An 11,381-nucleotide genomic window follows, 5' to 3' on the forward strand; every position below is an offset into this window, starting at 1 on the left:
TTTATGAAGTGTGATAAATAAAAGTGGAGAATGTGTTGATAACAAGATTGTGGGTATTTGGTAGGAATGTCAATAACCGTTGTATATTGAAGAAATATTAATTTATGAAGTGTGATATAAAAGTGGAAAAGGTGTTGATAACAAAATTGTTGTTGGTATTTGGTAGAAGTGAAAGCTTATCTTTTAAGGAGGGTATTTAGGTGGCGTGGTTTTCCTTGAATAACAGTGATGAGTAAGCCTATATTCTCAGATAGCAACAATAGATGGTTGTCCTCACTGTTCGTCTGACAATTGAGTTATGAGAGGGTAGGGTCCTCAATATTGGTTTGATAACTAAGTTATGATAAATTTTCTCACCATATAAAACAACAAAATTATTGTTAGCCATTTGTAACATTTTTGGTTTAATCTAAGCTGTAGAGCATCTTCAACTTGTAAACCACATGACAGCTTCCTCAACTTGTAAACCACATGTAGTGAAACATACATTTCAAACAACATCTTCAACTTGTAAACCACACATTTCAAACAACATCTTCAACTTGTAAACCACATGTAGTGAAACATACATTTCAATTCCTTGTGGAGCCCACACACACATGTAGAATATGGTACAATATGTGTTGTACAGTGAAATTTCTGTATGTGTGGCAGCGCCTAAGCACACTGAGGCAGATTTATGAATGCGGTGCTAGATATAGATTCGTAAATGTTGTTGGATAGTATATAAAGGTTATTAGATCTGGTATGTTTCAGATTTAACAATTTTTATATGTTCTATAATCTGGTAGAGTATTTGAAAGCTATTAGATTTGAGGTATTTTAGACCTAACATTCTATATACATTTTGTATCATATATATATATATATATATATATATATATATATATATATATTATTGACCGTTTAAACATTGTTTTTATCTAGAGTTTATATAAATAACAATAAAAAATAAAGAATAATCACTTCAATGTTCCAAATTCCCCATTGATATTTCACCCACGCAAAGTTCGTATGCGTTAAAAGATCTTCTCGAGGTGTCACGCCGTGCAAAAGTGACATGTAGACGAATCTGTGTCATTAATTAATTAAAGTAAACACGAGTCCAAACATAAGGTTTGAGGTCGAGAGTCCAAGACGCCCACCTGTTTATTGTGTTTTTATATCTCGCTTCACAACATAGGTTTTTCACACTACAATCCCCCCTCGATTTTATCTGCCTTTCTAAATTCTTAATAAAGGTCCTCCAATCGAGCTCTGAAGCCCTCCATCTCTTTGACCATCTGAAGCCCTCCTCCCATTTCTGTTTCTATTTTTCGTTTGGCAATGGCTGCTTACACTTTTGCTCATTCCAACAACAATGATAGGTACGATGTGTTTATCAACTATAGACCTCTAGACGTGGGGGAGACCTTCGCCTGTCCTCTGTACCGCAAGCTCATTTCCTATGGACTGCGAGTTTTTCTAGACAATGAGGAACTGCTACTGGGAGGTTCTTTCGTTGCTCAAATTGATCGCGCTATTAGAACCGCCTCTGTCTATGTTGCAATTTTTTCTCCCGGATATGCGAATTCATATTGGTGTTTAAAGGAACTGGTGCTCATGTTGGAGTCCGGGTGTAAGGACCTCCGGTTGTGGGTGCGACTGGCGCCGGGCGAAGGCGTGCACGAGGGTGCGCGAGCGCACGACGGGTGCGTGCTGAACAGGCATGCGACGGTGTGCGGGCAGACATGCGACGTTTGTGCGACAAGCTGCGACATAATATGCGACGATATATGTGCGACGGGAGAAAACACTTATGCGACTAAGTGTTAGAACAATACACATATATGCGATGGATTAAAGATGTAAAGCCGACATGTAAAAGAGTTATGTGTGGGCATACATTATTAGATTGTGGGGTCGGCCATGGGGCTAACACCCCCATATAATCTCACATAGCAAGCATATAAATAAGACAAGCGTGGGAGCTCATAATCACCAACGAAGACTTCGCTCAAAAGCCTTCGCATAAGACAAGGAAAGTGCGTAGTCTTGGGTAAGAGAATGCGCACATCTCATGCGCATTAGGCTTGGGAGATTGTGCAGATTGACTTGGTGGAAGGTTGGCAAGTGTGCCACGGTTTGGGGAGGTTCTGATGTACGGTTTTATGCAGGACTTGGCAAAGGGTCTTGGGTGGCTCGGGTGAGCACCTCCCTTCGTGCAAGGGTGCAGAACAAGTTGTAAAAGGCAGGTGGCCTGTCTTTTGTAAAAATTGGTTAAGTGTGAGACTTGGTTAAGCCAAGACACACTTGTTGTAAAAATCTGATATTCTTAATAAAATTGTTGGGCAGACTGTTCGGGAGTTTCCCCTCCCTTTATACTTGTTTGCAATTGTTGATGTTCTCGGTTAATTGCATATGGATAATGAATGAGTATGGGCTTCATTAAAGTATAAAGGATAATGCTTTTACTTGGTTGCGAAACACAAACTAAGTATGTTAATGTTGGAGTAGGCGTAGTCCACGAATGTTAGTATTGTTAAAAAGAAAGCGTTCGGTGGTGCCGCACCTCGCTACAAGCGGTTGGAAGACTACCGCAGGTGTAGGGGCATGACAGATGGTATCAGAGCTCCGTTGGAGCTGGTGAGAAAGGTTGCTCGTGACAGTTGACAACAAGACATGGCGAGTTTGGAAGAAGGTGGAAGGAAGCTCTTGTTTACCTTGGACAGGTTGAAGAGGTTGAAGGAAGAGAAGCCCCGTATCCGTGAAGAACTTGAAGCCTTGGAAAAGAATGTTGAAGGAGAGCTTCTTCGACTTGGTTGGACAATGGGGCAAGGTGAAGTTGCAGATTGTGCTATCAAGGAAGAGGAAGCCGTGATAGTTGAAGATGTTGCAGACATGACCATGATGGAGGATGAACTTGAGGATGATCAAGTTGGACCAGGATCGTGCAGTTTGTGGACATGGATGAATGAGGAAGAGCCTCATGATGATGATGATGATGAAGTAAGTATTGATACTTTTGTTTCATTTGGACATTTGGTAGATGGACCGTATGCAGGGAAGGGCAAAGCCAGTTTGCCAATGCTAGGGAGGATCTTACCATGGATGACTATGATGGAACCTTGTATGGAGAAGCAAGGATTATCGATTGTTGCAGGACTTGTTGGGGCTGCTTGTGACCTTATGGTAGAAGGTGCAAAGGCCCTTGACAAGGGAGGAACATGATGATCATTGTGGAAGATTGGGTCATGCTTTAGCCATATGGAGAATTGGCTAAGTGCCTAGCATGACTCATGGACAGTTGAAGAGGGCACACAGTTGTGATGTTTTGGGTGGACTTCTCATGGCCGAGACCAAGAGATAGTCTTGGTGGACACTTTGGTGGAGGAGCTATGATGGAGGGACTCATGACATGATGATATGGTTGGGTGACTGAGTTCACTAGACCGAAGATTGGAAACTTGGATGAGGATGACCGATTGTTGTGATGGGTCTACTTGGTTGGACTACATGGACAACTTAGTCATGGACATCAGGTTGGAGGCATGGAGCATGGTAGTCTTATGCAGGGACATTGTGTGGGAGCACTTGTAGAGGTGTCATGGACATCCAAGGAGGAGTGCCAAGGCAGGAATGTTGTGCAGATGGATTTGCTGATGTGACATGGAGACTTATTACTTATGAACCTATGGAGGGGTTGTGCACTCTTTTACAACAAGGCCATGGACTTGGTTGGACTTGTGAGCAGCTATGGAGCATTCCTACCACACGGGGATCTGAGGCATCTTGTATGCTTGCTGAGGTGTTGGTTGGGGATGGTTTATGGAGCTCATGATGACATGAGATTGTTGTGACTTTTAGGGACTTCATGTACGATGGACTCAGAGGATCTAATGCATTAAGGAGCTGAGGTCAGGTGACTTTGATGCAGTATGGGATGCATACTTTCAAAGTACATGTATGGGCATGGCTTGGAAGAGTGACTTGATGTAGAGGATCAGTATGAGGCACCTTGAAGTGATGAAGTTACGATGATGATGATGCCTTGACTTGGGCATGGGTTGAGCCGAGACTCAACTACTTTTTACACATGGATAGGTGAGACAAGTGCATACTTGTTTCAATGGAGACTTGAGGGATGGCACATTGCAGATGATGAAGAGGCTTCATGGACCTGAATGGGGCACATCGAGAGTTGGTTTGAGGAGATGGTCTCTTCACATGGAGGAGACACACATATGGACAACATGTTGCAGATGAGATGGATGGAGTTTCCATGGACCTGAGCATGGATTATGGAGATAGATTCTTGATGAGTCAAGGATGTGACAGGATGTTTTGAGAAACAACTGATGTGGGCATCGTGTTGGAGTATCATGGCAGCAGTTCACATGAGGACACATGATGAGGACAAGAGGTCGGTAATCATGGATCGAGATGACATCTGATGAAGATACATACTTTGGTATGGTGAGCTTGGTGGCAGTGGTCACTAGGCCGAGACATAGTGGAGAAAGAGTCTCTACATATGTTGCAAGGATGTTTGCCTTGTGTAGAAAGGTCAACATCCTGGATGATGATGATCTTGGTGGAGAGCTACCAGGATGGTATGTTGTCGAGGACGACAACAATTTCAGGTGGAGGAGGATGTAAGGACCTCTGGTTGCGGGTGCGACAGGCGCCGGGCGAAGGCGTGCACGAGGGCGCGCGGGTGCACGACGGGCGCGTGCTGAACGGGCGTGCGACGGTGTGCGGGAAGACATGCGATGTTTGTGCAATGAGCTGCGACATAATATGCAACGATATATGTGCGACGGGAGAAAACACTTATGCAACTAAGTGTTAGAACAATACACATATATGCGATGGATTAAAGATGTAAAGCCGACATGTAAAAGAGTTATGTGTGGGCATACATTAGTAGATTGTGGGGTCGGCCATGGGGCTGACACCCCCATATAATCTCACGTAGCGAGCATATAAATAAGACAAGCGTGGGAGCTCATAATCACCAACGAAGACTTCGCTCAAAAGCCTTCACATAAGACAAGGAAAGTGCGTAGTCTTGGGTAAGAGAATGCGCACATCTCATGCGCATTAGGCTTGGGAGATTGCGCAAATTGACTTGGTGGAAGGTTGGCAAGTGTGCCACGGTTTGGGGAGGTTCTGATGTACGGTTTTATGCAGGACTTGGCAAAGGGTCTTGGGTGGCTCGGGTGAGAACCTCCCTTCGTGCAAGGGTGCAGAAGAAGTTGTAAAAGGCAGGTGGCCTGTCTTTTGTAAAAATTGGTTAAGTGTGAGACTTGGTTCAGCCAAGACACACTTGTTGTAAAAATCTGATATTCTTAATAAAATTGTTGGGCAGACTGTTCGGGAGTTGCCCCTCCCTTTATACTTGTTTGCAATTGTTGATGTTCTCGGTTAATTTCATATGGATAATGAATGAGTATGGGATTCATTAAAGTATAAAGGATAATGCTTTTACTTGGTTGCGAAACACAAACTAAGTATGTTAATGTTGGAGTAGGCGTAGTCCACGAATGTTAGTATTGTTAAAAAGAAAGCGTTCGGTGGTGCCGCACCTCGCTACAAGCGGTTGGAAGACTACCGCAGGTGTAGGGGCGTGACACCGGGGCTCCAATCATTCCAGTGTTTTACGGTGTAAAGCCCACTGATCTTAGATATGCAGTAAGGGGCACAGGATGCTATTTTCAATCTCTACTCGAACATGAAGACAAGGAAAGGTGTGCTCCCGACACTGTTAGAAAGTTGTGCAATGCACTTTCTCTAGTTGCAGACATCAGCGGTTTCGAACTGGATGCGTTCAATCGGTAAGAGCTAAACCTTCTCTTTGGGGATTGCATTAGATTATTATTTTTGGATTGACATGCCTAGATGTTTGTTTCTCACTAGTTGTATTATTTTCTTCCAAATAACCAGCGACGAGGGGGAATTGTTAGACCAGGTTGTTCAAGAAGTGTTGAGGAGGGCAAAGACAGAGGGATGGAGTACTGCAGCATATGAGGGTCGGAGTACTGCAGAAAAATATGGAGTAGGTTTGCATGAAAATGCAGCAAAATATGGAGTAGGTTTGCATGAAAATGCAAAAAAATATGGAGTAGGTTTGCATGAAAATGCAGCAAAATATGGAGTAGGTTTGCATGAAAAAGTGGCAGAATTCGAAAATAAAGTACTTTGTGCAAATCCTCAAGTTGTGGGGATTGTTGGCATCGGCGGAGTAGGAAAGACAACCCTAGCAAAAGAACTCTTCCATCAGAAGAAGGTAAATTATAGGAAATATTGTTTTTTACCTAATGTGAGAGAAAAAGCAAGGCTAGGCCTTTTAAATTCTTTGCAAAAGCAACTTCTTAAAAGCTTGACTGGAACGGATGCGCAGATGAACAATATTGGTGAAGGTAAAAAGGCGCTTAAGAAAAATCTCTCAGCTTGTCGTGTTTTGATGGTTTTAGATTATGTAGATCACCTGGATCAGATTGATGCTCTTTTGCCTATTCGAACTCATCTCCTCTCAGATAGCTTAGTACTGATTACATCTTGAGATGAAGGGGTGATCACAAGCTCAGGAGTTGAGAATGCATCAATTTATTATTTAACTAGACTTAATCATCAATACTCCCGAGAGCTTTTCTGGATCTTTGCCTTCAACCGGCCCCATCCACGTCCAGGATTTGCATCTTTGGTAGATAACTTTTTAGAAGTCCTTGAAGGGTTGCCTTTATTTCTAAGAGTGTTTCGAGCACTCCTCAGTGATAAAGATGACCAATCTATTTGGAAATACCTATTGGATAAACTTCAACAAGTACTTCCGGGTGAGGCACAAGAAAAACTTCAAATTAGTTATCAGACCCTCAACTGGGAGGAACAACATATATTCCTAGACAACGCATGTTTTTTCATAGGACAAAAAAGGGATACTGCCATAAGAATATGGGAGGGATCTGGGTGGAATGGTCGTTTGGGGTTTGGTACTCTAGAGGACAGATGCCTTTTGGTAGTGGACGAAGAAAATAATATAGAAATGCACGATCACCTTAGGGATTTCGGCAGAGCTGTTGCTCATACTTCGTCGCTTGGTCATCTTATGCATTATAAAGATATGTTGGAGCAATTATCTGTAAGTGCTTAATGTTGGGTCCCTATAATACTAGTGATTACCCCATTACTATTATAGTTATACCCCTTATTTATATTGTTGTGCCCCTATTACCCCCATATTATTATTTTTGTGCCCCATAGAATCCCTCTATTGTTATTTTTGTGGCTTTATATTATTATTGTTAGGTCGGCTGGATTATATTGTGACTCCTTAGACTCCTATATATAGAAAGGAGGTTTTGTCATTTGTATCATCCAAGAATTGTTCATTTATGTAATGTAAAGGAGGTTGCCCCCTCGAAGAGGCTGAATTCTAAGGCGTGGATCTCTCTTTTCTATCTTTTTGTGAGCTGGTTTCATAACATTTGGTATCTGAGCTTTGGATTCTAGGGTTTCGCTGCTCCAAAAAGGTCATCGTGGCATTTTCGCTATAACGTTTTTTCTGTGACGTTTCAGAAGTCGCAAAAAACACCCATTTGAGAAGAATTGGCGCTGAACCTTGGGTCCAAATTTCAGAGCTTTGCGCGCGACATTTTCGGAGATATGATCTGAGGAAGTTGGTCTTTTTGCAGACTCCTGAATTACATTTAAAACAGGTGACCTGGGGAAAATCGTCATAACTTTCTCTCTGAGGATAGGATTGAAATTTCGTAAAAAGGTACAGAAAGAGGACGGACTGTAGTGTCTTGTGGGTATTTTGTAGATCCAAAGGTCGAAACAGTGACTCGCAACACGTCGTACAAGTTAGCTCTACTGAACTAGTCTATAATCGAGTCACTGTGGGAGATTTCGCATAACTCTTCCTTGGAGAATCCAATTTGGGTCAGACTTGTGGCATTGGAAAGAGAACACATATAGCTACTACAGATCACAATTTCAAAACTAGATGAATGAAAAGTACAGAGATACATCAGAGGCAATATCGAGCTCCTACAAAGTGAAAAAAGGTGTGTAGATTTTTTTAAATTTTTGCTTAAGCTTGGTTTGAAAATTTATTTTGAAGGAATTCAAAGGGCATAGTAGAGCATTATTATCGGTAACTGATGCCCCGAGGAAAGAAAATGCAAACACCTAGTAAGGAACCTGAAAGCTCTAGCATGACTCATGAAGAAGAGGAAGAAATGCTACATGATATATCAAAATTACAAGAACAAGTGCAACAAATGTCACGCTCACAAAAGTTAAAAGATGCTAAGATAAATGGCGTGGAAGCTAAGATAAATGGCGTGGAAGCTAAGATGAATGGCGTGGAAGCTAAGATGAATGGAATGGAAGCTGAGATGGACAATTTGAAGATAGATTTGAACACAAATTTGAAGACAGGCATGTAAGATTTGAAGACAGATTTGACTAATTTTCTACAAGAAATACTTACTAATGGTGAAAAGGTAGTAAAGGAAACTCATGTAGAGAACAAAAGAAATGTTAATCATGATTCCATAGACGCTAATGTTGGATCGAAGAATCACCACATTCCAAAAATCGATATGAGGAAGTTTGATGGCAAGGATCCCGCCACATGGATATTACAGATGGAGCAATTCTTCGATCTCAATAATGTGCAAAACACACAAAAGGTACATATGGCAACTTTATATTTGGAACCAAATCAATTTGTATGGTATCAATGGCTTTGTTCTCGTAAACAATTTATCACTTGGGTAATTTTTACGGAAGAATTGATAGCACATTATGAGGATACAAAAAGAAACACTTTTTTTAGCCAATTGATAAGTCTCAAACAAAAGGGAGCAATATTTTGATAGGATTGCCTGGCCCCTCGTCTTTCTTTTCATCCGCCATGGGAGGCCGTCGAGATTTGCGAGGCTTGTCTTGCAAAGGTTTGACCAGTTCAAGCCCTAACTCCTTATATCCTGAGCTCGTTGGGGACATGCAAAGAAAAACAAAGAAAGAGTAGACCGCTCTGATACCACTGATCCAAACTTAATCAGGAATGCAACAAATTATAGATATAACCATAAATACAGAGATGCAGCAAAAATAATACTTCATTTCATTGATGTAAAACACTGAAATATGCTTACAAATAGAAATGGAAATAAACAAGCTAGGGCGATGGTAGCTTATCTCTGAGAAGATATGTGGAGGATACATGCCTTTGAACTTTGTTACAATGAGGCTCGAAGGCCTATTTATTGTTCAGAAACAATGGAAAACACTAAACATCCAAAAACCTAACCCTACGAGATGAAACGCCAAACTGTGGGCCCCGTTTGGGTAAATCGGTACATCAACTTCCCGAGGTCGTAACTTTTGCATATGATCTCTATTTGACACGGAAAAGACCTCGTTAGAAAGACCTATCTAAGGACTACAGTTTTGGGAAGAGAATCATTCGTCCATGGACCCATGCTACTCCTAGGTTTCCCAAAAAACGTTTTTTAGGGCCTCAAAACCGCTTTAGAAGTTCAGGACCTGAAAAACTGCTAAAAATAGTAAATTATGCTACAATTAAGGAAACTGAAAAAATGAAAGAGACAGTTGTGGGGGTCCAAGTGGGATAGGTGGCTCGCCACCAATATCCACTTGGATCATTCCTCCCTCCTTAGGAAACAATGGTCCCCATTGCGTTGAGTTCCTCCATGGGATGAGGAAACTTTTGTTGAACTTGGTCCCTGGTGAGTTGTTCTGCAACCTCTAATGTGTCTAGTAATGGTCAAGGGTGGTCCATATTGAACACTCAGTGTAGGCGAAGGAATGGGGGAAAGCATTGTTTCCCACAACCTTGGTAATGGTGTAAGGACCATGTCGGAGTGGTTTGAGCTTCTGATGGGTTTTGGTAAGGCTTTCTTTTTGCAGATGCAACCAGAATTTGTCGCCCACTTGAAACTTGTGTGGTACCTGACGCTAATCATGTCGCTGCTTGTACTTGGCATTTTATAGAATGGAGCTGCGATATGTCGACCCATTGGGTAGAGGTGCTCTATGAGTCAGATCGAATTAATGCTTGACTTGACGGTTCAACAATGCCCTTGTGGGTGAGGAGAAGATGTTCATGTATTCTTTCATGACCGTATCCATCTGTTGCTGCTGTTGCGTGTAGAAACCCTTCACAGGGGTCATGGATGTGGCAATGATATTCCCCTTCCTTTGGGAGTGAACTAGATAGAAAATGAATTTCCTAGTGTGGGAGATGATCTTGCTGCATTTCTTAGCATAGATAAAAGAGGCGGCGATAGGTGGAGCTACCTTTGGTATCGTGTATAATGAATTACCCAAAGAAATAATAACAGAGCAAGGCCTTGACTCATACACAACATGTCACCTCCATAAGTATGGTTGGCCTAATAGTACATCACAAACATCAAGAGGTGCAACGTCACACAATACCTCATATGTGAGGGGCTTGATGCTATAGGGAAGGCGATATTGCTGGTGGACTCGGAGATCTCGTCCTTGGTGAAGCCACCCGATACTGTACAACTTCAGGTGTGGTGTATTCGGTAAGCCCAACCACTTCATGACCTTTGCTGAAATGAGGTTCTTTTGGCTCCCACTATCAACAATGAATTGCAGCAACGAACCCTTCACCCACATCTGTGAGTGGAAAAGATGCTCCCCCTCCTCTATATCTTCAGGCTCATTCTTTTGTACCTTGGTGGTGGCAACAATAGCGCTGGGCTCCACATCAATGATTTTCTTCCCTTTGTCATTCCCTTTGTTGGGTTCTGACTCAGGGTCGGAACATGCATCTGATTCGGAAGCCTTTAACTTGGCCACCAACGACTGCTTGGTATGACACTCACTTGTGTTATGAGTGGGGCTCTTATGGAACTCACACCACTTTCCTATCATGGGGGCTTCACTGGGGGAGAAATACCATATCACGTGGGTTCATATTGGGGGATATTTATTGAGAAAAAAATGCAATAATAGATTGAGGGATATATAAGTGGTAGAGGGTTTTTATATTGGCAGGAATAAAAAATGGATCCCAAAGTTAATGAAAAAATATAAATGGGTATAAAAAATGTTAATGAAAAAATGGATACCTAAAATATGTGGTGAAAGTAGTGGTTTTTAAATTGGGACGATGTATTGGGTTCATATTTATAGGGGTTAAATAATGTGATTTTTAGAGACATTTAAATTCCAATATTTAGTAAAATTAAGGGTATTGTTTAATATGCCACAAACGCATGTGATATGTCAGAGGTTCATTAAGTGAAGCCCCATATTTCTTGTGTCCTTCTTTGACTTCGTGGTGTTGTTCTTTCCTTGCTACTTTGAAGGGTTGTCTTGGGTCACTCCGCCTTGGC

General features: G+C 41.8%; 1 protein-coding gene across 1 annotated transcript; it reads left to right on the forward strand.

Annotated features, from left to right (window-relative positions):
- The first annotated feature begins 1,326 nt into the window (after positions 1-1,326).
- On the forward strand, positions 1,327-6,544 carry LOC149211907 (disease resistance protein L6-like). The gene is made up of 3 exons (XM_089388511.1): positions 1,327-1,706; positions 5,667-5,816; positions 5,926-6,544. Exons 1-3 carry the CDS (start codon positions 1,327-1,329, stop codon positions 6,542-6,544), a joined length of 1,149 nt encoding a protein of 382 aa, XP_089244637.1.
- Positions 6,545-11,381: the final 4,837 nt, after the last annotated feature.

Source organism: Pinus tabuliformis, chromosome 1_1 (assembly GCF_031772625.1).
Source record: "Pinus tabuliformis cultivar Carrire ecotype Pingquan chromosome 1_1, CPIR1, whole genome shotgun sequence".
NCBI classification, from domain to species: Eukaryota; Viridiplantae; Streptophyta; class Pinopsida; order Pinales; family Pinaceae; genus Pinus; species Pinus tabuliformis.